Below are 24107 nucleotides of genomic sequence, written 5' to 3'. Positions count from 1 at the left end.
CAAACATTTAGTTTACATACACATAAAGTGTATGTAAAGCCCCAACCTTTTGTTTGCATCTAATGTAGAAGGGTTATTATTACTGTCCATGTCTTTGCTGTGTAGATTAACTCTCACTATTGGTCATGGTCAGGGCCGTAACTACTGGTCATGGGGGCCACATACCGAAAATGTGATGGGGCCCCCCGACCTCTCTTTGAGCTGTGACTAATGATGCCAAGATCACAAAGACTCCTCAACAACCTAATGGGGCCCCCTTCCTTCCCCAGGCTGCCTGGGCTGCTATGGCTATAGTTACTCCACTGGTCCTGGTGACCTTTGTCTCTGGTTCAGAAAGTAATGATGAGTCCAGAACATAAATCATATACAAACTGGTATCCAGATTTAGTGCTTGCAGCTGTGGAGGAGTGGTGAGCACAAAAGCTTTTTCTTTAATATACGAGTCCCTAACTTGTTGTCACCAGAACAGAATGTGAGGGGAAATCCTCTAATTGGGAAACCTGTTCTTGTGACAGCTCTCTAGGAGGTGATAGCCCCTCACTCTGGAATGCTCTTCTCTTATTTCCTACTGTGTCTCAGACATAGGATGAAGGGAAATCTCCCCAATGGGACACAAACAGCAAAAAAAAAAGTTTATGCTTTACATACATTGAACATGTATAACGAAAATAAGGATACTCACTTTCCAATCGTATTTGGTAGTGCTACAAGTTGATTGTCATCTATTTTCAAAGTTGTAAGTTTTTTCAGGAGACCTGGCAGAATACAAGAGTTTTCCTATGGTGAGATGTAGACATGAGTAAAAAGAGAGGCAGCACTTAGACAGCCAGGGTTGGAAATCCACTGGTAAACTAACCTTGGGCAATTTTCAGTCTCGAGCTGCAGTATAATATTGCAAACTAAGATTTAGCTTTAAGACTTCAGTGTATTGATCCTTTAAATTCATTAGACATATACTACTTTAACCACACTTAAAACCACACCCTGCTCTAAGCTACTCTGATTAATTAAGAAGTGTCCCAGTACTGGCATAGTGTACATGCCAAAAAAATCATCTGCACTATTTCTCCACACCTGCCTTTCTCAACCAGGGTTCTGTGGAACCCGAGGGTTCCTCCAGCAGTTGCTTGGGGTGCCTTTAGCAATGGGCAATTTCTCATTTTCAGATAAGTAACCACTGACACCAATGATCTTTTTAAGATCTGTAATGACATCAATGATCTTTTTAAGATCTGTAAACGCTGCATTTTTGTTTCCATTGACCACCAATGTAAGGAGCATTCTTCCTAATGACCACCAATGTAAGGAGCAGTCTTCCCAATGACCACCAATGTAAGGAGCATTCTTCCCAAAGACCACCATTGTAAGGAGCTTTCTTCCCAAGGACTACCAATTCTTTCCAATGACCACCAATGTAAGGAGCATTCTTCCCAATGACCACCAATGTAAGGAACACTCTTCCCAATGACCACCAATGTAAGGAGCTTTCTTCCCAATGACCACCAGTGTAATAGGACACTTCTCTCATTGGCTCTCGCAATGACCACCAATGCAAGGAGGTCCTTCTTCTACTGATCACCAACCTAGGAGGGCCCTTTTCAAGTTACCACTATGTAAGGAAGCATTTAACCTAGCACCAGTGTAAGGTGCCACTATACTGACCACTCATGTAAGGGGCCACTTCACTGACCACAAATGTAACGGAGTGGCTTTTACATTGACCATCATAGTAAGAAGGCATTTCTCCACTGACCACCAGTGTAAGGGGACACTACAATTGTACCTGTTTACATATATCTACTATCCATTACTATTACTTTTTCCATTATTATGATTGAAATTAGTTTTGTTGTATAGAACAGCCCTGAGCATCAAACATGCTAAGTACGCCTCATACCCTTTTCTCCTATTTATTCTTTATTCTCAACTTACTCTTCATTCTAATGTACCACAAGCTCTAGATATAGTAATTAATAGCAAGGGTTCCTTAAGATTTTTATGTTAAGAAGGGTTGAGAAAGTCTGCTCTGCACCCTTAGAAAGAAACTGTGGTTTTCAAGGAATATACACCAAAACTTTTAAGGTATATCTAAAGCCAAAATTATTATTTTTTGTATTAGCAAGGAAGGGTTAGAGCTGTGTCCCTGCTAGGGAAATATATGGTCTCTATTTGTCCTGGTGGCCATGTCATTGCAACAGAAATGGATGAATATCCCAACACCGGAAAAGGAATTAAGGGTAAAACTTCTAGTGGGAGCACATGCTCTGTCTAAGCAGGAAATTCCCTTCACTTTGGAGAAATGTAATCTCACTTCCTGTTTCTGGGAAAAGAGATGAAGGGAAATCTACCCAATGCGACTGACAGGGGCTTTAACTATTACCTACTCTCATCTTTAACTGATAATGAGATACATTTTGGCTTTAGATACTTTAATAACGTATGATTTTATTTTTAATTTATGTTCATTTTGTTTAACGGGTGAATGGAATACAAAGCTGATCTAGAAAGGATTGTCACCAGCACACCAAAGGTTTTGAAGCAAAAAGTCCTTTATTGACAAATCGCCATCCAATACTTTATTTATTTATTTATTGACAAATCGCCATCCAATACTATCGTATTGGATGGCGATTTGTCAATAAAGGACTTTTTGCTTCAAAACCTTTGGTGTGCTATCGTATTGGATGGCGATTTGTCAATAAAGGACTTTTTGCTTCAAAACCTTTGGTGTGCTGGTGACAATCCTTTCTAGATATGCATTGTTCACGGGGCCGTCCGAGGTCACTACAAGCACCCACCTGCTTGGCAGGTTTACTACTATTCCGGTAAGGAGTGCAGCTGGTTCTTGACTACATGGAATACAAAGCTGTCTCTGTCTGAGCAGCCCAAAGACAAAGACCTATAGTGGCAAATGGTCAGATGCTCTTTAACTGCTTGCCGCCCAGCCATTGTATTTAAATGGCCATTTAAACAGCCAGACAGCTTGCACTGTAAAGGGCTTCTCCCACTCCCGTTTGTGCATGCCTCCTGCACACAAGCGGGAGACTTTGAACATCTTTACAGCTGGCGATGGCTGTTACATATAAGCGGTTGGGTGGCCTGATCGCTTGTATGATGCTGGGGAAGTGTGAGTCCCCTCCGGCACCAGCTATTCTTGGCTCTGCTGTCCCCCATGTGGGCCCAGGACCAACACGGCAGGTTTCTGCATTTCGATCGGAGGGAATCAGCACACTTCCAGAGGCCGATCTCCCCTCCGATCCCTGAACCTGGAAGTGATATAATACACATCGCTTTCGGGTTCAGTCTGTCATTTCTCTGGCTGCAGTAGCCAGAGAAAAAGCTGGTGAAGCACGATCCCTGCTTCATCAGCTCCTTTGGGGTCCCTAGGTGACATTAGGGGTCTAATAGACTTGGCTCTTGTATTTGAAGCACATGAGTTACACATGTGTTGAAGATTCTGTAAGGCTCACAGCAACAAATGGCAATAGGTCAATTAACATTTTCTTACCTAAGGAGTCAGGCAAGTGCTGCAAGAGATTGGAGGACAGTAATAGGTCTTCGAGGCACTCACATCCAGACACTTCCATTTCTATAGCCTCGATCCGATTCTTGGACATGTCCAGGTAGATGAGGTGTTTCAATTTTCCTATAGACTTGTTACAGACAGACAACTTTTTTAGCTAGGCACATGTGATTATTAACAACAATTATCTCTGTCTGTGTACCAGAAAGTAACAACATTGTTGAGTACTGTACTTTATGTTTATTTGCAATAACAGTTCCTTTTTCAGGACTTGCTTTGAGGTCCTCTTCACCCAAGCAGTACTGATATACAAAGGTATAGCGAAACCAATCTGCATTAAAAGCCAAAATCCTTGCTCCATCCTCTACCTTCTAGTCCTCTCTTGCAGGTTAGCCTGCCAAGTAACCAACAATAAAGACCTAAGAGAAAGTCTTTAAAGTGAACCTGTTCACAAACAGAAAACCATAATGCTGAAGAATTAGCCTTTAAAAACAGGCACCACAAGCACAATGGCGCGCCTCCAATTCTCAGCAAAGATTCTATGGTGAGTTCAGGGAGCCCCCAATCCCGGGTATACACTGCATTCCCTGGCCTGAGCTTTAAGTCTGGACTTCTGGTATCCCAGAGTGTAATGTGGGCACCACAAAAGAGCAGAACGTGTAGAAATATGAATGACGATTCTTGCTTTTAGAAGAGTACTATTCACACCTTTTAACAAAACCATATAATTTATTATTACTATTGTTGTTGGCTTACATTGCACCATTATCTATAGTGTTCAAAAAACTATTTCTGCATTAAAGGACAACTAGATAGATAGATAGATAGATAGATAGATAGATAGATAGATAGATATCAAGAAAGGGACAGATCAATAAAAAGATAGATATATACCGTGTTTCCCCGAAAATAAGACACTGTCTTATATTTTTTGGGGCCCAAAAAAACACACTAGGTCTTATTTTCGGGGTAGGTCTTATTTTTTTATTTATTTTTTAATGTATAACAATCTAAAGTTAATGCAAATCCTAATTAAATAATCCAAAATGGCTAAGTTAAGAATAGGGTGATCAGGGCAATCAGGGGTGCCATACCTTTCCATTCATTGGCACCGCTGATTCTCTCCCGCGGCTCTTCAGGTTCCGCCTTATGCCACCACCAGCCCTGGCAATGGTCACAACTAGGTCTTATTTTCGGGGTAGGTCTTATATTTTAGCAATTCCCAAAAATAGTACTAGGTCTTATTTTCGGGGTAGGTCTTATTTTCAGGGAAACAGGGTAGATAGAGAGAGAGAGAGAGAGACAGACAGACAGATAGAAAGATAGATAGATTCAGATACACAGAACAAGAAAGAGAGAGAGAGTGTGTGAGATAGATAGATAGATAGATAGATAGATAGATAGATAGATAGATAGATAGATAGATAGATAGATAGATAGATAAAGAAATAGATAGATAGATAGATAGATAGATAGATAGATAGATAGATTCATAGACAGATTTAGATACATAGAACATGAAAGAGAGAGGAGAAAGATAGATAGATAGATAGATAGATAGATAGATAGATCAAGAAACAGATAGATAGATCAATAAATAGATAAAGATAGATAGATAGATAGATAGATAGATAGATAGATAGATAGATAGATAGAACATGAAAGAAAGAGAGAGAGAGAGAGAGAGAGAGAGATAGATATAAAGAAAGAGATAGATAGATAGATAGATAGATAGATAGATAGATAGATAGATAGATAGATCAATAAAAAGATAGAGATAAATAGATAGATAGATAGATAGATAGATAGATAGATAGATAGATAGATAGATACAGACAGATTAGATAGATATTGAATGGATAGATATATGATAGATAGAGATAGATAGATGGTTAGATAGATAGATAGATAGATAGATAGATAGATAGATAGATAGATAGATAGATAGATAGATAGATAGATAGATAGATACAGACAGACAGATTAGATAGATATTGAATGGATAGATATATGATAGATAGAGAGATAATAGATAGATAGACTGATAGGTAAATCTAGCTACATCAACAAGCCTATGCCCCAATGCACAGACCCGGCAGATCACTGGTACACCAGATCTGCTTTCACACACTTCAAAAGACAAGTCTCTGGTTTTCTGACCCCAAGTACATTTGCAGCGCTGAAGCCGCTTTCTAGTGGCCCGGCTACTTGTTTGAAGTAGAAAAGCGATGGCTCATCCGCGGAGCAGACTCGACATAATAACACCGAGGAGAGAGCCTCTAATAACCGTGAACCTTCCCTATTCAGCAAGAGCCATTTCACTTCCACAATGTGGAAATTAGGTCAAAAAGTTAATCCGCAGGCCCACTGAAGATGCAGCAGAAGATTACACTGTGTCAGCTGCTTACAGCGTCGGGTTTGTCCTGAGCTGGCCAAGCGAGGATTTTGTATTTATATTGTAGACACGGATTTTAAACAAAATATTGAGTGGCAAATATGTGTAGCATGGAAAAGAAAGAAAAAAAAACTCAAGCGCGGTGTAAAATGATTACCCCAGGCAGCTTCTGGAGTGAGTTATTGTCCATCCACAGCTCCTTCAGATGCTGTATCTGCTCCAGACCCTCCGGCTGCAAGAGATGACAAAGCTGGCTTATTTCCTCCGTTATTACAGCACCGTCTAATAAACACATCACACACTTGCCTGCCCCGCAGTAGCAACCAGATCTGTTTATTCACTGAGCGTGCGTTGGGAAATGAACGCAATATGGAATGTGGGGGGAACGGCTCCGCCGAGCTCGGTTTATGTCTGCGGCGGCACCCGTAATATAAACTATCTCTTTTAAATCTGCTAAACTTTCTATGGTAACAGCCTGACTCTTTATGGGTTTCCTTGTGCCTTTAACCACTTAAAGGCCATAGTGTTTCACCCCCTTCCTGGCCAGGCCATTTTTCAGTATTCAGTGCTGCGGTACTTTGACTGATGTTTATTCTGTCATGCAACACTTTACTCAAACGATTTTCATACCATTTTTTGGGGACAGATAGAGCTTTCTTTTGGTGGCTTTTATTCACCACTGGGGTTTTTATTTTTTACTATATAACAAAAAAAGTACCATAAATTTTGAAAAAAAACATGTTTCCCTATAAAATTTTATTAAACATTTATTTTTACCCCAATTTTTTGGTACAATATAAAAGACGGGGTCACGTTTCGCTGGAGAATCGGACAGGGGAGGGGGGAATCCCCTGTCACGGCTCTCTGCAGTCACAGGATCGAGATCGCTCACTTCCCGATCTACTGAGCCGACTAATGACAATTTCATTGGTTGGCTAGAACTATGAGGATGAGTGAAAAGCACTCACCTCATAGTTCTCTTTTAAACTCTCCAACTTTTTTCAATAATAAATCCAGATCAAACAACTCTACATCGCCTAGCAAAGTATTTCTTTACAGTTTTGCCCAAGCACTTACAGTCATCATATTTCCAAACAGCTCCAACACTCTAAGCTTGGCTTCCATGAACTTCCTGTCCCGTACTCAGGGCCAGATTTACTCTCTCTTCTGCCCCAAGGACAGGTTCCTCAATGCTCCCCCCTGTATGCAGGCTGAATACAAGTGTTCTCTGCAACATCGCCAAGATCACTTGTACAAAACAAGTGGCGGCTTCCTTGCTGTACATTTAGCTCTGCTTGCCCAAAGCAGGGCTAAATGTAGAAAACAACTACCCGCCTGACGCCTGGAACTGTATGTCCCGGCCGTCGGGAGATAGGAATGCCACACACCTGCTGCTCCTTTACTCCCTGCTCCCCCGAGGCCGGGCCTCGGTTGGCCTTGTGGGAAATCCGGCCCTGCCCGTGCAGAATCACAAGGGACAGAGCAGTCTCCAGCAACTGCATTCAGAGTTGTGCGTTGTGGTGTGCACCCATTATACACACTGCAGTGCTACCGGTAGAAAGGAATTGTTCTAATAAGCCTCTTATATGTGGACACATTTGTCTCCTTACCAGCTCACTGAATTCGTTATTGCCCAGGTCAAGTCTCTCCAGCTGGGTTAGCTTGTTCATTGACCTGTAAGGACAAAGACATAACATTTAATAAAGCTTCACTGTATAGTGAACAAGGGTATCTCCTTCGTTTGGGAGGAATTTCCATTCACTTCCTGTCCTGGAGACACACAATAGAAAATGAGAGGATATCTCTCCAAAGTTAGAGGAAATACTCTTAGGCAGAACAAATATTCCCATGGGAAGATTCTGCTCTATTCCTTTTCTGGTGGCAACTGTAAAATTTGGATTTTCCATAAGTGACAATGGTCACCAGGCCAAATAGAGCGGGCAAAGCTCCCTATCAAACTGAAAAGGATTGTAACACTGGCGGAACTACCAGGGTTGCAATTGTGACAGGGCCCTGGTGTTCCGCCTGTTGGGGGGGCCCAGAGAGGAAGAAGAGGGCCCGCAGCTCCCTCATGCTACAACCCCCCCCCCCCTTCATAGTGCCGCTCAAATACTGGGCATTTCAGTTGTACTCCTACTTGTGAAAATGCACCCCGATACTAAGAGCAGATACCGGTGTTCTGCCGAGAAGGCCGACCTAGTCGAATTTGCCAACCTCAGCATCTGCGCGTGCACACCAGTATTATTGAAGAAACAGGGATTTATTGACAAAGTATTTTGTTTAAATTGTTACTTGTGACCGTTAAAAATATTCCATCCATCATTTACTGCCATCCATCATTTACTGCCATGGATGGCATATTATTAACGGTCACAAATAACAATTACAAACTAACAGTTTGTAAATAAATGCCGGTTTCCTCGTTATTCCTGTCTGTGCGTCAACCGCAGATACTGGGCCGGCGTTCTCGACAGAACACCGGCACTAAATTTTTAAACTGAAGCGGCTGCCTGAGGTCCCGCGCTTGCTGGGGACCTCGGCAGCCTTCCTGTTGACCACACGGTGCCTGTTTATAGTGCCTTTCCATGGCGGTGGGAGTTTGGGGGGGCCCTTTCGTGGTTTCTTGCACCGGGGCCTTGAAGTTTCTAGTTACGCCTCTGGGTTTTAACACTTGTTTACTCCATGCAGAACTGAGACCAACTTAGTTTGGGCTTTATAAACATGTTAACATTAGCAATTAGCAACCAAGCATAGCATTAGCAATGGAAATTCTGGATTCAACCTCAAATCTCTAGTAAGGGGGTGAGAGGGTAAGAGGTCCGCCCTAACGTAAACCTTATCAACCTGAGACGTAGAGAACCTCTGCATTGCCAGGAAGTCCAGAGCATGGATAATCAATGATCAATAATTCATAACAAGTCCGTCTTGTTTTTCAGCCTCTGCATACCAATGATGGAGAAAAGTCTACTTGAAACAGATCAAACTCTTCCATGATCAAAAGGAGAAAAAAAAAAAGTTGAAACGTTCACAAAAGCCATCTTCCCGACTGTGGCAGTAACTTTTTGCGGTGCGAAGAGTGTCTGAGTCATAAAGGTCATCTTATTATTTAACAAAGAGGAATGAAATGTTACAAGCAACATGGGGAGATTTTGCCTAAATCACAGTTCAACAGCACTGCAAAGAAGATGTTTGTCAACTTTCATAGCATCAAAATACAGTAAACTCCCCGTTATCCGGCATCCACGGGGATTGGTAGATTCCGGAGAAATGTAGTTTCTGGTTGCTTGAGAATTACTTTTAAAAATAGGTCTAACTAATGCCATACCCCATACTATACCATACCCCATACTATACCATACCCCATACTATACCATACCCCATACTATATCCATACCCCATACTATATCACACCCCGTACTATACCTTACCCTATACTATACCATGCCTCATACTATACCTTACCCCATACTATACCACACCCCATACTATACCACACCCCATACTATACCATACCCCGTACTATACCACACCCCGTACTATACCATACCACACCCCATACTATACCATACCCTGTAGTATACCATACCCCGTACTATACCATACCCCATACTATACGATACCCCATACTATACTATACGATACCCCATACTTTATCCATACCCCATACTATACCATACCCCATACTATACCATACCCCATACTATACTATACCTTACCCCATACTATATCCATACCCCATACTATACCATACCCCATACTATACTATACGATACCCCATACTGTATCCATACCCCATACTATACCATACCCCATACTATACCTTACCCTATACTATATCCATACCCCATACTATACCATACCTCATACTATAGCATACCCCATACTATATCATACCCCATACTATACCCATACCCCATACTATACCATACCCCATACTATACCATACGATACCCCATACTATACCATACCCCATACTATATCCATACCCCATACTATACCATACCTCATACTATAGCATACCCCATACTATATCATACCCCATACTATATCCATACCCCATACTATACGATACCCCATACTATACCATACGATACCCCATACTATACCATACCCCATACTATATCCATACCCCATACTATACCATACCCCATACTATACCATACCATACCCCATACTATACCATACCCCATACTATATCCATACCACATACTATACCATACGCCGTACTATTCCATACCCCATACTATACCATACCCGTACTATACCATATCCCGTACTATACCATACCCCGTACTATACCACACCCCGTACTATACCATACCACACCCCATACTATACCATACCCTGTAGTATACCATACCCCGTACTATACCATACCCCATACTATACGATACCCCATACTATACTATACGATACCCCATACTTTATCCATACCCCATACTATACCATACCCCATACTATACCATACCCCATACTATACTATACCTTACCCCATACTATATCCATACCCCATACTATACCATACCCCATACTATACTATACGATACCCCATACTGTATCCATACCCCATACTATACCATACCCCATACTATACCTTACCCTATACTATATCCATACCCCATACTATACCATACCTCATACTATAGCATACCCCATACTATATCATACCCCATACTATACCCATACCCCATACTATACCATACCCCATACTATACCATACGATACCCCATACTATACCATACCCCATACTATATCCATACCCCATACTATACCATACCTCATACTATAGCATACCCCATACTATATCATACCCCATACTATATCCATACCCCATACTATACGATACCCCATACTATACCATACGATACCCCATACTATACCATACCCCATACTATATCCATACCCCATACTATACCATACCCCATACTATACCATACCATACCCCATACTATACCATACCCCATACTATATCCATACCACATACTATACCATACGCCGTACTATTCCATACCCCATACTATACCATACCCGTACTATACCATATCCCGTACTATACCATACCCCGTACTATACCACACCCCATACTATACCATACCCCATACTATACCATACCCCTTACTATACCATACCCCATACTTTACCATACCCCGTACTATACCATATCCCGTACTATACCATACCCCATACTATACCATACCCCATACTATACCATACCCCATACTATACCATACCCCATACTATATCCATACCCCATACTATACCATACCCCATACTATACCATACCCCATACTATACCATATCCCATACTATACCATAATGACGCAGCTTTTTCCTCTGATGATACTTTATTATAAATGCATGTGATATACAAGATAAAACACTGATTGGGGGGGTTTATCAAAACTGGAGCAGACAAAATCTAGAGCAGTTGCCTATGGCAATCAATCAGCTTCTCTCTACAGTTTGTTCACTTAAGCTTTGAAAATAAGATTTGGATGCTGATTGGTTGTAATGCACAGCTGATCCAGATTTTGCCTGCTCCAGTTTTGATAAACTCACTTCAGATGTGCTTCAGCCTATACGGCCTCAGTTATGACTAAGGCTGTGTAGGCTGAAACGCAAAGCTGTTTTATCCTGTGTGTCAGGTGCATTTATAATATTGTGTCAATGGAGGAAGAAGCTGTGTGCTGACATTTGTTCTTGCGCATAAATTATGGTCTGAGGAGCGTTGGAGCCATGCACCACAAGCAGGAGTTATGGGACGAGATAGGACCTTGAGAGGTATCTCATTTGTGTGATTCTGCCTCAAATGGTACCAAGTTAAAAAAATATGCCTTGGTGGTGGAACCCTCCAGTGATATCAAGCTTCTCCAGCTTTGTCCTATAGAGCCATAGTACCTTCCTTTGTCATGTGACTACATCACATGCTAACAGCTGGAGCAATCCCGTTTCCTAGGCTGCTTCTTTTGGGATAGAAAGCAGGACCGCGGGATCACATGACTTAAATTTAAAAACCAATTTCTGGAGAAAAATGCTGAGTGCTCCGAAACATTGTGTTGCAAAAAAAAGAGTTGGGGTAAAATGTGATATTACGAAGGCTTTGCTGGTCTGAAGATGGATATAGAAGAAGATTTTATTGTATTTTTACCATTTATGTTAATAAATTAAGGTTTTGAATGCATGTAGTATGGATTTCTTCATTGAGCGATGTCTAGCACCTTGACCTCTGTTTCCATTTGCCTGATCTTTATACTGACCTTAAATCTCTTTATACACATTAAAGTATAATTAAACCCTCTTATGCAAATCTATGTGTCAAAATATATTTGAAAACGATGATGGATCTCTTAAATGTTCTTACAGTGGACTTTTTTCTTATTTGCTCACAGCGTCCTTTCTCAGTGCTTCTCAGTGATGGCAATTAGGCTGTATGTGCCAGTGGAATATGCATGAGGCCTAGGATGACAACACTGCACCTCCATAGACAAACAGTAAGCCAGTGTTGTCACACAATCCAGTAAGATCACCAGGCGCAAATAAAAGAAAAAGAAGCCTCCAGTGCAAAACCATGACGCCCACAGGATAAAACAGGTTTTTTTAGGGTTTACATACACATTACATCATCTCTAAGTCAGTACCCCTCCAAGCTAAGCAAGCCCAGTTTTTAACTGTAAGTGAAATTACCTATGTCTTTTTTCCATTCAGGTGAACCCTAAAACCAGTACGGCTTTGACTCTCAGAACTTTGGCTCTCATTGTAGTAGTGCTTCCCAATGCAATATGTGGATTTGTACAATGGCTGAAGTAGTGGCCCGCAGTGATCTTGCTGGTCTTCTAACTGACTTCCCCTATTGGAACTTACTTTATGGAATAGCAACTCCATACCAATGGATGTCCCTGTTGCTTAAAGTGGAAATAAACCTTCCTATCCACCAAGGATTGGGCCATCTTGCCCTCTATTTAGATATGAAGTGGCCATGGTGCTGCACATGGCTATGGCACCAGCCTTTTCAGGGCTTACATTTTGGTTGAGAGTGGATATAAGCACACCTTCAACTGTGTCATCCCTATAATGAAGCAGCCTGAGACTGTTACTTCAGGCAGCATCCCTTTGGGTCACGTGGGTAGGTGGCAGTTAGAGTGACATGGCCGCTCTGCTGCTGCACAATGTTTGCAGTGAGCCTGCCACCCCCTTTCCAGCCAGTGTCCCAGGTTGCTAAGAACCGGGGACATGCCGGGGCCATGTAAGGGCCGTACACATCTCCCCACCTAGCTCTTAGCAACCTGAGACAATCTGACGTCCAATCCAGCTCCTGGCAACCAGTTAGGTCACTGATCAGGAAGGGTTGCTAAAAGCCGGGCGTGGAGATGTGAAAGGGCCAAACAATTTTCTAGACCAGCTATTCCCAACCTGGGATCCTCTAGCCGGCATCCCATCCAGTTCCTGGCAACTAGTGACTTCACTGGTTGCCAGGGCCAGGGCGAGACGCCGGCCAGAGAGACCCAGGTTGGTAAGAGCTGGGCTAGGAAATTGTTGGGCCCTTTCACATCTCACCGCCCGAGAGGCAAGTAGTTGCAAAGCCTGGGCACGGCGATGCAACTTCCCTTCCTACTTATTGCGTGCAACATCAGCATCCCCTCAATTCCCCCCCAACTCAGGTGCCAAAAAGTCTAGGCACACCCCTGCCTGTTATCACCAGAGGCATGCCTTAAATGTAGCATACACTGTGCATGCACAAGTAGGCAGAATGTAAATAAAACACTGCAGAAAACAAGATTGGTATGTTTGATTAAGGATTTCCAATTTGAGCTTTCTTTCAGGGAAACAGTTAAATCAGTGGGTTTAACACGGATGCAAGAAAAGGGGTTAGAAGATCCATTCGAGGGGCAGGCTTATTTTATTTGCCAAGAATAGTGTGTAATTAGTCAGGGACCCCCCAAGGCCAATTCACAAAGACTAAGCAGAATACATTCATAATAAAGGTAAAGGAAGACAATGGTCTATAGAAGTATGTTATTCCAAGATTTCTGCAAGTAGCCTGATTTTTCTGTAAGACCTGTTGCTATGGATACTTTCCACTTCATAAAACGCGAGGACCTGAAAGCCGGGATTTGTCACAATACAAAAGCAATCCAAATACTGCAGTTGCAAACCTGTGTAGGTCAATACTACACTTTTCACTGCAGTGAGAGAAATAACCTGCATTGTTCATGGATTGCTTCTCCATTAGCCGGAGTATGTCTCCTTAAAGGAGATGGAAAGTCTCCAGCACCCCAGATGTATGTTTCCCATTAATTGTGGAAACAATGTCACATAAGTCAGACATATCTTGTGACCTCGTCCCTTCCTCAGTTTTACTATGTCGTCTAAAGCCGTGGTTCTCAACTGGTGGGTCGCGACCTGAAAGTGGGTCCCAACCCCATGTTCAGCGGGTCGCCGTGTGCCTTCCACTGTGCTAGGTGAGAGGCTCCTCATCCTCTCCCTAGCACAGCACTATCAGTTCTTGAGCTGAGCATCCATTTAAAATATGATTCCTGATGCCATGTGTCAGCTTGAGGTGGGGTGGGCTGGGGGTATGACCGTGAGGAAGCTCCATCAATACATGCATTGCTTACAGCTTCCTCACTTCCGCTGTAGAGGTGCCTGGACCACAGTGACATCACATTCTGGCTCCTAGCACCTCTACAAGGCATCTAAGGGAGCTGTACAAACAATGCAGATATGGATGGAGCTCAATCACAGTACAGCAGCCCCCAGGCTGAGGATCCACTCTAGTTCTTGTAAGGTCGTGCATTCCAGTGCAGTGCTCCTTGGGTCACGACTTAATGACCATGGACAAATGTGGATCCTGAGGTTACACAGGTTTAAAATCACTAGTCTAGAGGAAGGGACTCTGCAAGGTCATTGAACGTTGGCCATTTCTGACTTATATGACCATGTTTCCCCAATAAATAATGGTGACTTTACATATCCTTGTTCAGTATATTGTATGGCATTATGAATCGGGTCCACTACGAGTACCTGCAAATTATACTGGTCACATGCTGTGGAGAGTGCAGCAAGACTTTGGAGTGTGTCTGCAAAAATGTTTACCCGTCTTTGATCCTTTGTGAGGTCAGGTACTGATGTTACATGAGAAGACCTGGCTCGCAATCAGCATTCCAAATCATCCCAAAGGTGTTTAAAATGGACACTTTGGTATGGAGGAATGTGTTTGGTATGGAGGAATCTGTGAAGGCCACTCGAGTTCCTGAATACCAAGCACAACAAACCAGGTCTTTATTGAGTTGGCTTTGTGTGCAGTGGTACAGTCATGCTGGAACAGGAAATGGTCTTCACCAAACTGTTAGCACAAGGTTGGGAGCGCACAATTGTCTAAAATGCCTTTGTATGCTGTAGCATTAACAGTGCCCTTCACTGCAAACACAAGAACCTAACAATATGGAGGGCTGTCCACCTATTTTATCCATATAGTGTGGTTTGTTGCCTGTTAACAGTTAAACCTTCCCTGTTTCTAGAGCTGCTGGCTTCCCTTCAATGTAACCTTTCATGAGAGAAATATATAGTCTACCTTACTAATGCTGATCCCTACTATTTTCTGAATTACTTTTCAATACTCAGGGGGTTCTGAGTTTACTCTTACGTTATTGACTGTGTAATTGTGTTAGGTAGTGCCATCCCGGATGAACCTCAACCTGTAATGCTCTTATGGGCATTTTGCCTTTCCACAACTCATTTCTTGAAAAATAGCAGCTCCCATAATGCCTTGGGTGACAGCAAAGGCAACACGTGATTTAAGAAGAAAACACATACTCTCAAATTAACATAGTAAGCGAACCCTGCCAAGAAACAAACCAGAAATGAATGTATACTAGTAAATTTACCTTTGGGCAATTTCTAATGCATTTTACTTTGAACAGAAGGTTGGAGTTCTACTGCAAAGTAAACCTGTCATGACAGCAGTATTGCAGATCTCCTTCTGCAAATGCTAGCTGCCTGGTTGTTAGGTTGAGCCACTGGCTCTAGTACTTTCTTAGTTACTGACTCAGATCAACTATGTAGACCAAGAAAGTCCTAGAATGGCAGAGCAAACAGTGAATGTCTCAACATTTCTTATCCTCAAGTCAATTTATTATTGTGTGCACAGTCTGGGCCAAAGTACAAGACTAAGTATAAACCCTGAAGAGGAGAGACCACATACCCGAAACACCTTTGTTTATTATTGTTGATTTATTGATTGTAAATTGTTGATTTAGTACTCAATTTATTAGGGGTACATCAAAATTTTGGCAGCTAAAACATTTCGGCTGAAAATGTTACTATGGGCAAAATGCCAATAGTACCAAAACGGCTGAAAATGCGGCCGAAAATAAAGTACATTACTAGCTTCGCTTCTCCACGATGGGCGCTGGTCTGTGTCCCCTCTGATCCCCGTTTCTCTTCCCTGTCTGTGGTGGTGGTGGCAGAGAATCGGAGGGGCCACAGACCGGTGCTCAGCGGGGAGGAGAGAAACTGTCATAAGTAAATAATAATAATTTTAAAATAATGTTTACATTTTTAAAAAGGTTGGACAAAAAAAGTAATTTTCTGTTTCGGTTTGACAAATTTTTTATCTCAGTTTCAGTCTAAAAATGTCATTTCGGTGCAGCAATACAATTTCTTGTGTGCACAGTCTGGACCTGTCAGTAATTGGATGTGCAGAGCCCAATAGCAGGGGCACACACCTTGGGATAGCGTACACAGATCGGACACAGATTCCAAATACGTGGTACAAAAGGGTAAATCCAATAATCATAGTCAAACGAAGCATAAGGTCAGGGCAGGCAGCAAAGGATCAAACTTGATAAACAAAGCAAAGGTCAGGTAACGGAATCACAAGGCTAGTAACTGGAACACACTGTGGATAGCTCTGAAACAATTGAGCACTCTCTCTCTGGAACATTGCAGCTTTATAGTTATCAAACAGGAAGTGATGTCAGGAGGTGTGGCAGAAGGGATGCAATTCCTGTCTATAACAGGAAGCACTCCAGTGCTGCCATTTTGATGTAAGAATGCCATTAAACATGTGCAAGAGGCCTCACTATTTTCATGCGGGGAAGTTATAGGACAGAAGTCACTGACAAGAGTGCCAAGCACCGACATGCTGCGAGTGCGAGGACCCCGCGTTTGATACAGGTAAGTTGAGAATTGTAACCGGACCAAAGCAAGAGACTAAGCCGAGGCGCTGGAGAAGAGAGACCAAACCCCCGAAACACGTTGACTCTATACTGAGATCCTAAGAGTAATGAGTAACCTAATCATGGGACTGTTTGTACTCGGCGATGCTCACTACAAAACCATCGAGAGAGCCAACTCAACAGCATTATCAAAAGAAGAGCATGATAAAGGCAGCCTCCATGTTTCCCTCATTCTCGTTTTCCTTTAAGAAATAAAAAGCTATTTTGTTTTAGTGTTTCATTCCTGTTGCTGCCTTTTATTACCAGGCTCTAATTGACTATGGCAGCTAAAATTACTTTTCGTTTTCTTACTCTTAAAGTCTTCCCATCAAACTGTCAAGGTGGGAGAGAAATCAACAAAGCCAAGGAACGAGAGCTTGCTTAAAATTACGAGAAAACGTTATGGGCCCATAAAACAATCATATTTCATAAGGGTCGATGCTAAAAGTTGAGATATAAAAAAAATAAAGGTATTTTAATGCTTTGTAAAAAAGGACGGCCAGAACTCAAGGTTTGTTAACCAATTAGGATTTTATGGATGGCATTAAAAAAAAAAAGGACAAAGCCTGTCCTCAAAATGATCCACGAGTGCCGGAAACTGCTGCAGCCTGACATGAGTGACATTGCGTCTGGCACTGGCGCATTACCTTTGTTTTCTTAAAGAGATAAAATTATATAAACAATTAACTTATTTTAAGCATCTTCTTTACCTGTAAAATCATCTCTTGTGTAGACCTCCAAGATCACTGAGACTGCTGCTCGGCGATGCCATCTTAGATGTGATGTCAGCCGCCGTCAAAGCTGTCATTTAAGTGACACTCGATAGTATTCCCCATCAGTCCACCCAAGTCCACCCACCCATAAAAGTTTCTAGGAGGAGGGTATAAGGAGTTTGCCTACACGTGATCTATAAGTAGTTCCAGTGATGGACTACAAATCAGTACACTAAACATGAGATTGTAGTCCATCCCAGGAGTGAGCTTGGAGCGGTGACTACTTTACAACACACACAGGGTCCATGGGGAACAAAAGTAGCCACCCTCCAGAAGGAAGGACAGTGTCAGCACCAATTCAAAGATGATTAGAGGATCTACAGCCGAGTGATACAGAAACAAGTAGGGATGCACCGATACCAATACTAGTATCACTGCCGATACCGAGTATTTGGGCGAGTACTCTCAAATGCTCTGATGCCTAGCCTGATAACCGAATATCCGGTATCAGGAAGCTGGGCAGCGAGTCATTACACGCTGCCTGGCTTTCTGATTGGCCAGAAAGCCGGCTCCATGCTCCCTCGTCACTTGGTGTAATGACTCGCCGCCTACCTTCCTGATTGGTCGGGAAACTGGCCAATGAAGAAGTCGGACGGCGAGTTATTACCTGCCCCACGGCTTTCTAATTTGTCCAGAAAGCCGGCTTCAAGCTCCCTCGTCACCTGGTAACCGGCCAATCAGGAAGCTGTGTAATGACTCACTGCCCGGCTTCCCGGCTAATCAGGAAGCCAGGTGGTGAGTCATTACACGCCGCCTGGCTTCCTTAATGGGACTTCCGGTATTGGTATTCGGTATCGGCGAGCACCAAGAAAAAATAAAATAAAATCGGTACTCGTACTCGGTATCGGTGCATCCCTACAAATAAGATACATTTTTATTAATAGTTAATGTACTTGAATGCATTTTTGAGATTTATCTCCTGAGTTTAGTGTTACTTTAACTCTAATTTTTGAACTTTTCTAACGATGCTCTGTTGTTGTTTTTTTTATTTTTTATTTTAGAACAAGTTTTTGCAGACCAGAGATCATCTACAAAAATAAACTACATCCTGTGAATATCTAACTCTCTGAGGAAGGACTAGAATAGGAGTGGCAATACATTTTCTAGCACCAAATTTATTACAAGAGGAGTGGGAGAAGGAAATCGCAGCCCGGGTCGATACACTCAGTATCTCCTCTCCCCTGTTTGAGATTTTTGCATAAAAGAGGCACCCGGCTTTCCAATCCTTCACCATGCGCACTGATAAATGAGTTTAATAAAACAAAAGCAAACTAGCCAAAGAATGTTTATTTAATGAATCAATACCACCAGTGTCTATACCCTGCCTCTATGTTTTCTCAATTATCTTCTACTCTTTGTGGGTGTCTTAATCGTTATCTCTGGGGAAACATTATATTTCACACAAAGTGAAACTCTTGCCTTTAAGCCTCGTGTTATTCTATGGCACAACTAATGTTCCCTTCTTCTGTAATCTTCATTATAATTCAGCCTACAGGCAGCAAGAGACCAGCACTTCCTGTTGAGGGCACTGGTCACCTCTTGCTGCTCAATGTCCACCAGGTGACCAGTCTTCTCTATGACCCATTGTTTCCATTCAGGCTGTGCTAACATAATTACATCAGAGGCACCTTAATCAGTTGGCATGTATATTCAATTTACACTGCTTAAGTCGGGTATACACATGTCAGTTTTTTTAATAAAAAAAAAAATAAAATAGAGCAAATTCCTCCATCAATGCTTATGAGCGTTGATGGACGAATCTCCCCACTGTTTGCATTGTTTTCTGACAGCGGCCACCAGCTGATTGGTTGGCAGCTCAGTTCGGCCGAGAATTTTCCAACTTGCTCCTGCCAGGCGGAAGGTTACCCAACAGCGGCACCCACTTTGCGAAATGTATCTGGTTCATCAGGATCCGGCTGAAATTCGCACCCTACTTTAGGCCCACTTAGGTGTTCCCAGCCCCTCCCATTGACAACCCTTCTGCCTCTACATTCTGTGTGCGGGTGTTCTATCAAAGTTTGTGACTACGTTGGAATGTGTGACCGGTCACACGGTCACACATTTTAATGTGATCCCGCCCAGTTTTTCGGCGGTGGAATGTGTGACCGCTCATTGGGTCAAGCATTCCGACGCTTTTGTCAGCTGTTCCAGGGCAGATCGGCATCGCAGATCGCATGTACAGGAGAACCGATCTGCATTACCCCATCTGCCTGGAACAGCTTATCGGTCCTAAAATGTCACTTCTATCTGACTTCATGAGTGTGGTGGAATGTGAGATCGCACTCACAGAGTCGGATAGAAGTGACATTTGATGACCAATCAGCTGTTCCAGGCAGATGGAGTAATGCAGATCGATTCTCCTGCACATGTGCAGTGAGATGATCTGCGCTGGAACAGCTGACAAAGTGTTTGACCTAATGGGTGGTCACACATTCCACCGCTGTAAAACTGACCGGCATTACGTTAAAATGTGTGACCACGTGACCGGTCACACATTCTAATGTAGTCACAAACTTTGATAGAACACAGACTGAAAGCTCATTGGAAATATTCTGTAGGGTTCCCTATGTGCACAAGGATGTCATGTGGAATGAGCTGGAGAACCCTCCTCCCAGCAGCGAGAACAAGAAGCAATCTGATTATGTCATTGGCCATAAAACCAGCACTTCAGGATCATGGCTGCAGCTTTAAACCCTTTTCTCTCTTTTCTGTTCATCTCCTCGGCTCCTCTCTCACACATCATTTGGCTCTTCTCCTTGCTCCTCCACCTCCATCATTCCTAATTTTTCTCCTGTATCTCCACCCTCCCATCCTACCCTTACTTTTCATTTTTTTTAAACCTGGAACCCTTATAACCTTTTTCCACATATTTCATAAACACCAGCGGCCATGCACTTCCCAAGACTTTCAGGGAGACTATCTATCCTCCACGTCCCTCTTCCGCATTCATAACATTCAATTTTCATTTCCACAAAAGTCGAAGGCCTTCCTCGGCCAATAAATCTGCATGTGGCCCAGACTTCAAAAAACTCCAGAACCAGAGATCCAGCACAAAAGATGATGTGCCTCTGCATGCTATTCCTGTGAATTAGAAGCTTCCAGTAACACACCTCTTACTAGGATTACATGTGGAGGTCTTCAGTTCATATAAACCACCTACTAGAGGACAAAGCATAAAGATGTATGCAATCTGTGCCCTTCCCTGTGACACAGGCATCATGATCAACCTTGAACCTTTGTCATCTGCTGGTACAGTAGTTACTCAACACTGCAGCTCAGGTCTTGCTTTGCACACCTGACCCATATTTACTACCTATAAATAGAACTGGAAATCTCCACTTAGTGCCTGATCAACAGGTTTGCTCATGCTCTGGATAGTGGTCTGATTGTCTGTGACTGTCCATGCCTAGGATTTTCCTGTTATCTATTTGGACTTTGCATGTGCTCAGCTTGTCGGTGCTAACCTAGATCTTTGGTCTGTTACAAAGTAAAAACAGTGAAGCGCCACGGACTGTCAGTCCTTAATGGGAATTGCTTTTAGGCATACTGCAGGATGCTGCCCCAATTAAGCCGGGAAAGCTGGAAATCTAGGAAATAAGCACAAAAGGGGCGCCTTTCCTGGTGCAGATCACTTTTATTTCAATAAGCATCAATAAAAAAAAAAACGAATCATACTCACAAACATGAGTGTCACAAAGTCATGAGGTGAGGACTGACAAGCTGTGTGATGTCCACTACCAGTGTAGTGGTGACGTTAACGCGTTTCCGGGGCACGCCCCCTTCATCAGAGTCTGTGCCCTGTCTGCTTTTCATGTAAACTGGACTCTTCATCTGACCTGGCCTTTAGCGTGCTGACTCTGCTACTGCTGTGACTACCTATCTAAAGGCTTGCAAAGGTATAGCTATTGTCTTGGCATTTATCAACCGTTGCCTCTGGTAACAGAGAGGGTCTACCGAACTCTGTGACAACAGTATTGAGGAACATGCTTCTGGCAAGGAGCACTCTAACAATGACTCAGAAATCAGCTGTTATTGTTCTGACTGCTTCAAATAACTGAAAAGTGAAATTTGATAGCTTGCTAGGAGTGTATGAATTTTTTTTACACATCATTGCTCTATGAAATAGTATTCCTGATAGTCTTGCACCAAACTCATGAGCTTACTAATGTATTTTACGCACCATACATTAAAAAAGAGGTATGACTCAGACACAAACAACATTTCTATTGTTTCATAATAGCGACTTACTTTGGTAACGTTTTCAAATGATTTTCTCTTAATTCCAATATCCGCAATTTACTGAGCCTGAAAAAAAACACATAAAACATGTTGTTATGGATACCAGTGCATTAATGGCCTTCCATAGAAGTTCTTTGTTTAGCTTTTATTAGGCCCGTCCATTGTCATGGGCTAGATCATGAGCATTTTAAGTGCTACTTGCTATTGCCTGAAATAAGAGGAAGAGGAGGTCCAGTGAAAGCTTCAGGTCTTGACACATCCAAATTCTGCATTGGTTACCAGTAAAAATATATTCATTTAAAATGTACAGTACGGACACTTCTAAACCTCACGTGTAACAGAAAGAATTACCAAATGGGCATAATCTAAATTCTTGTATTGACTGAAGTTCTCCTTTATTGTACATCTGTGAACAAATTCCAGCAATCTTGCTGTGGACCCGTTCATTAATACATACAATGGATGTGCCAAAACATGCGTTACTGTACATTGCAGTGCACCGCATTACCATGGCCCATTCTTTGTTTTAACGGGCCCCGAGGATGGAAAAAGAATCACTCCTGCTCTATTTTTTTTACCACAGTACACTGCCCATCATGAGCTGTACTGTAGCAGAGGTGCACTCTGTAGATGAATTGGGGTACCATACAAAATGAATGGCACTGCAACACACCACAGCGTGCTCGGTGTGTTAGTCTGTGTTGTTGATGTGCAAGTTTTACTATTTCATGGTGGTGTGACCAGGCAAAAAAAAATTCTGAGGAATCAGTCATGTGGCTTTTGCTAAAAGGAAGGACCACTGGTAGAACCTTAAGCTGGGTATGCATTGGTAGATTTTGGAATTAATTTTCATGCAATAAATCTGGTCAGAACATTCCATAATTTCATCAGAGATTTGACGAATGGCGTTCGCAATTCAGTTTGATTTTAACATTTGATTTTGGAATAAATGGAGTTTCTTGAATGAAAACCATATTCACTGTTAGAAATTCGATCTGCTCCTCCTTTAATATTCATCACAACGGCCAAAATTGATTGTTGCCCCATTAGCTATTAGAAAATCAAACAAATGTTCCAAAAACACATTTTGTTCAAAGGAAATTCTACTAGTTAGCTTCAGCTTAAGGTTGTTGGCCTCAGTCTAAACGTGACACTCCCCGGCGACTTTGGAATAGGCAATGTGACCAATGCCACAGCAATCTGGTCGGGTCATTAATATAGGAAGGAACCAAGAACACCATCTTTTGCACTGATTCAATGATTCATTATATTTAAGAGAAGCTATACTGAACTAAAGAATCTCTTTGCAGGTAGATGCTGGTGACAACGCTTCAGGTGCCACAAACCAGTATATGGCTGCAAAGGTTATTTTACTGTTACTGATTAGGTTAAAGGTTAGCTTATGGTCAAATCTGTGTTTGTTGAGAAGTACGTTGAACATACAGAAATCTAATTGGAACAAGCAAGGTATGACATTAATAATGGAGGAGTTAGGAGAAGGCATTGTAATCAAAAGCTGGAGTAAGACCAGGACTCAAGCTACATTAACAGGACATTTAACAATATGGTCATGGTGACAACATTGAACATCCAAAGCCAAAACAAGCATCAGAATTCACGGTAATCATCGTAATTGCTTGAGGCCAATAACTGCATACTCCATAGCTTATCCCAAGCTTAGTTCTAAATCATGGTAACTAAAAAAAAGAAAAAAGGCGTAAAGAGAGATATTCATATAATTTATGATGTTGCCCCAGTGGGATACCATGGGAGGTACAGACATTTTCCAAAAAGCAGATACCACTTGATGGGCAGTAGAGAAGATGAATCAAAGTAGAAATCTTTTCTGATGCTTCTCGGAAACAGTATACATAGATAACAGATCGATTTCAGGGGAGGGGGTCAAGACAGAGCCATATAAATCAGAATAAATAGCAAAGATCCAAAACTAAAATTGCTGC

At 42.2% G+C, this 24107-nt stretch overlaps 1 protein-coding gene across 2 annotated transcripts in view; it reads right to left on the bottom strand.

The window, feature by feature from the left end:
- LRRC7 (leucine rich repeat containing 7) overlaps positions 1-24107 on the bottom strand; it is a 231621-nt gene that overhangs the window by 81878 nt on the left and 125636 nt on the right. Inside the window, exons 7-11 of one of the 2 annotated variants that reach the window (XM_018576885.1) lie at positions 22156-22212; positions 7529-7592; positions 6076-6150; positions 3509-3653; positions 683-755 (exon numbers count right to left, since the gene is read on the bottom strand). In XM_018576885.1, the coding sequence (XP_018432387.1) occupies positions 683-755; positions 3509-3653; positions 6076-6150; positions 7529-7592; positions 22156-22212 (414 nt within the window). Of the gene's footprint in view, positions 1-682; positions 756-3508; positions 3654-6075; positions 6151-7528; positions 7593-22155; positions 22213-24107 lie in introns of those variants that run through there. The other variant, XM_018576887.1, reaches the window with a different exon arrangement.

This window comes from Nanorana parkeri, unplaced genomic scaffold, assembly GCF_000935625.1.
Source record: "Nanorana parkeri isolate BGI_ZX_2015 unplaced genomic scaffold, ASM93562v1 scaffold79, whole genome shotgun sequence".
Lineage (NCBI taxonomy): Eukaryota > Metazoa > Chordata > Amphibia > Anura > Dicroglossidae > Nanorana > Nanorana parkeri.
The sequence above is the reverse complement of the archived record's forward strand: the minus strand, read 5'-3'. Positions and strand labels throughout refer to the sequence as shown.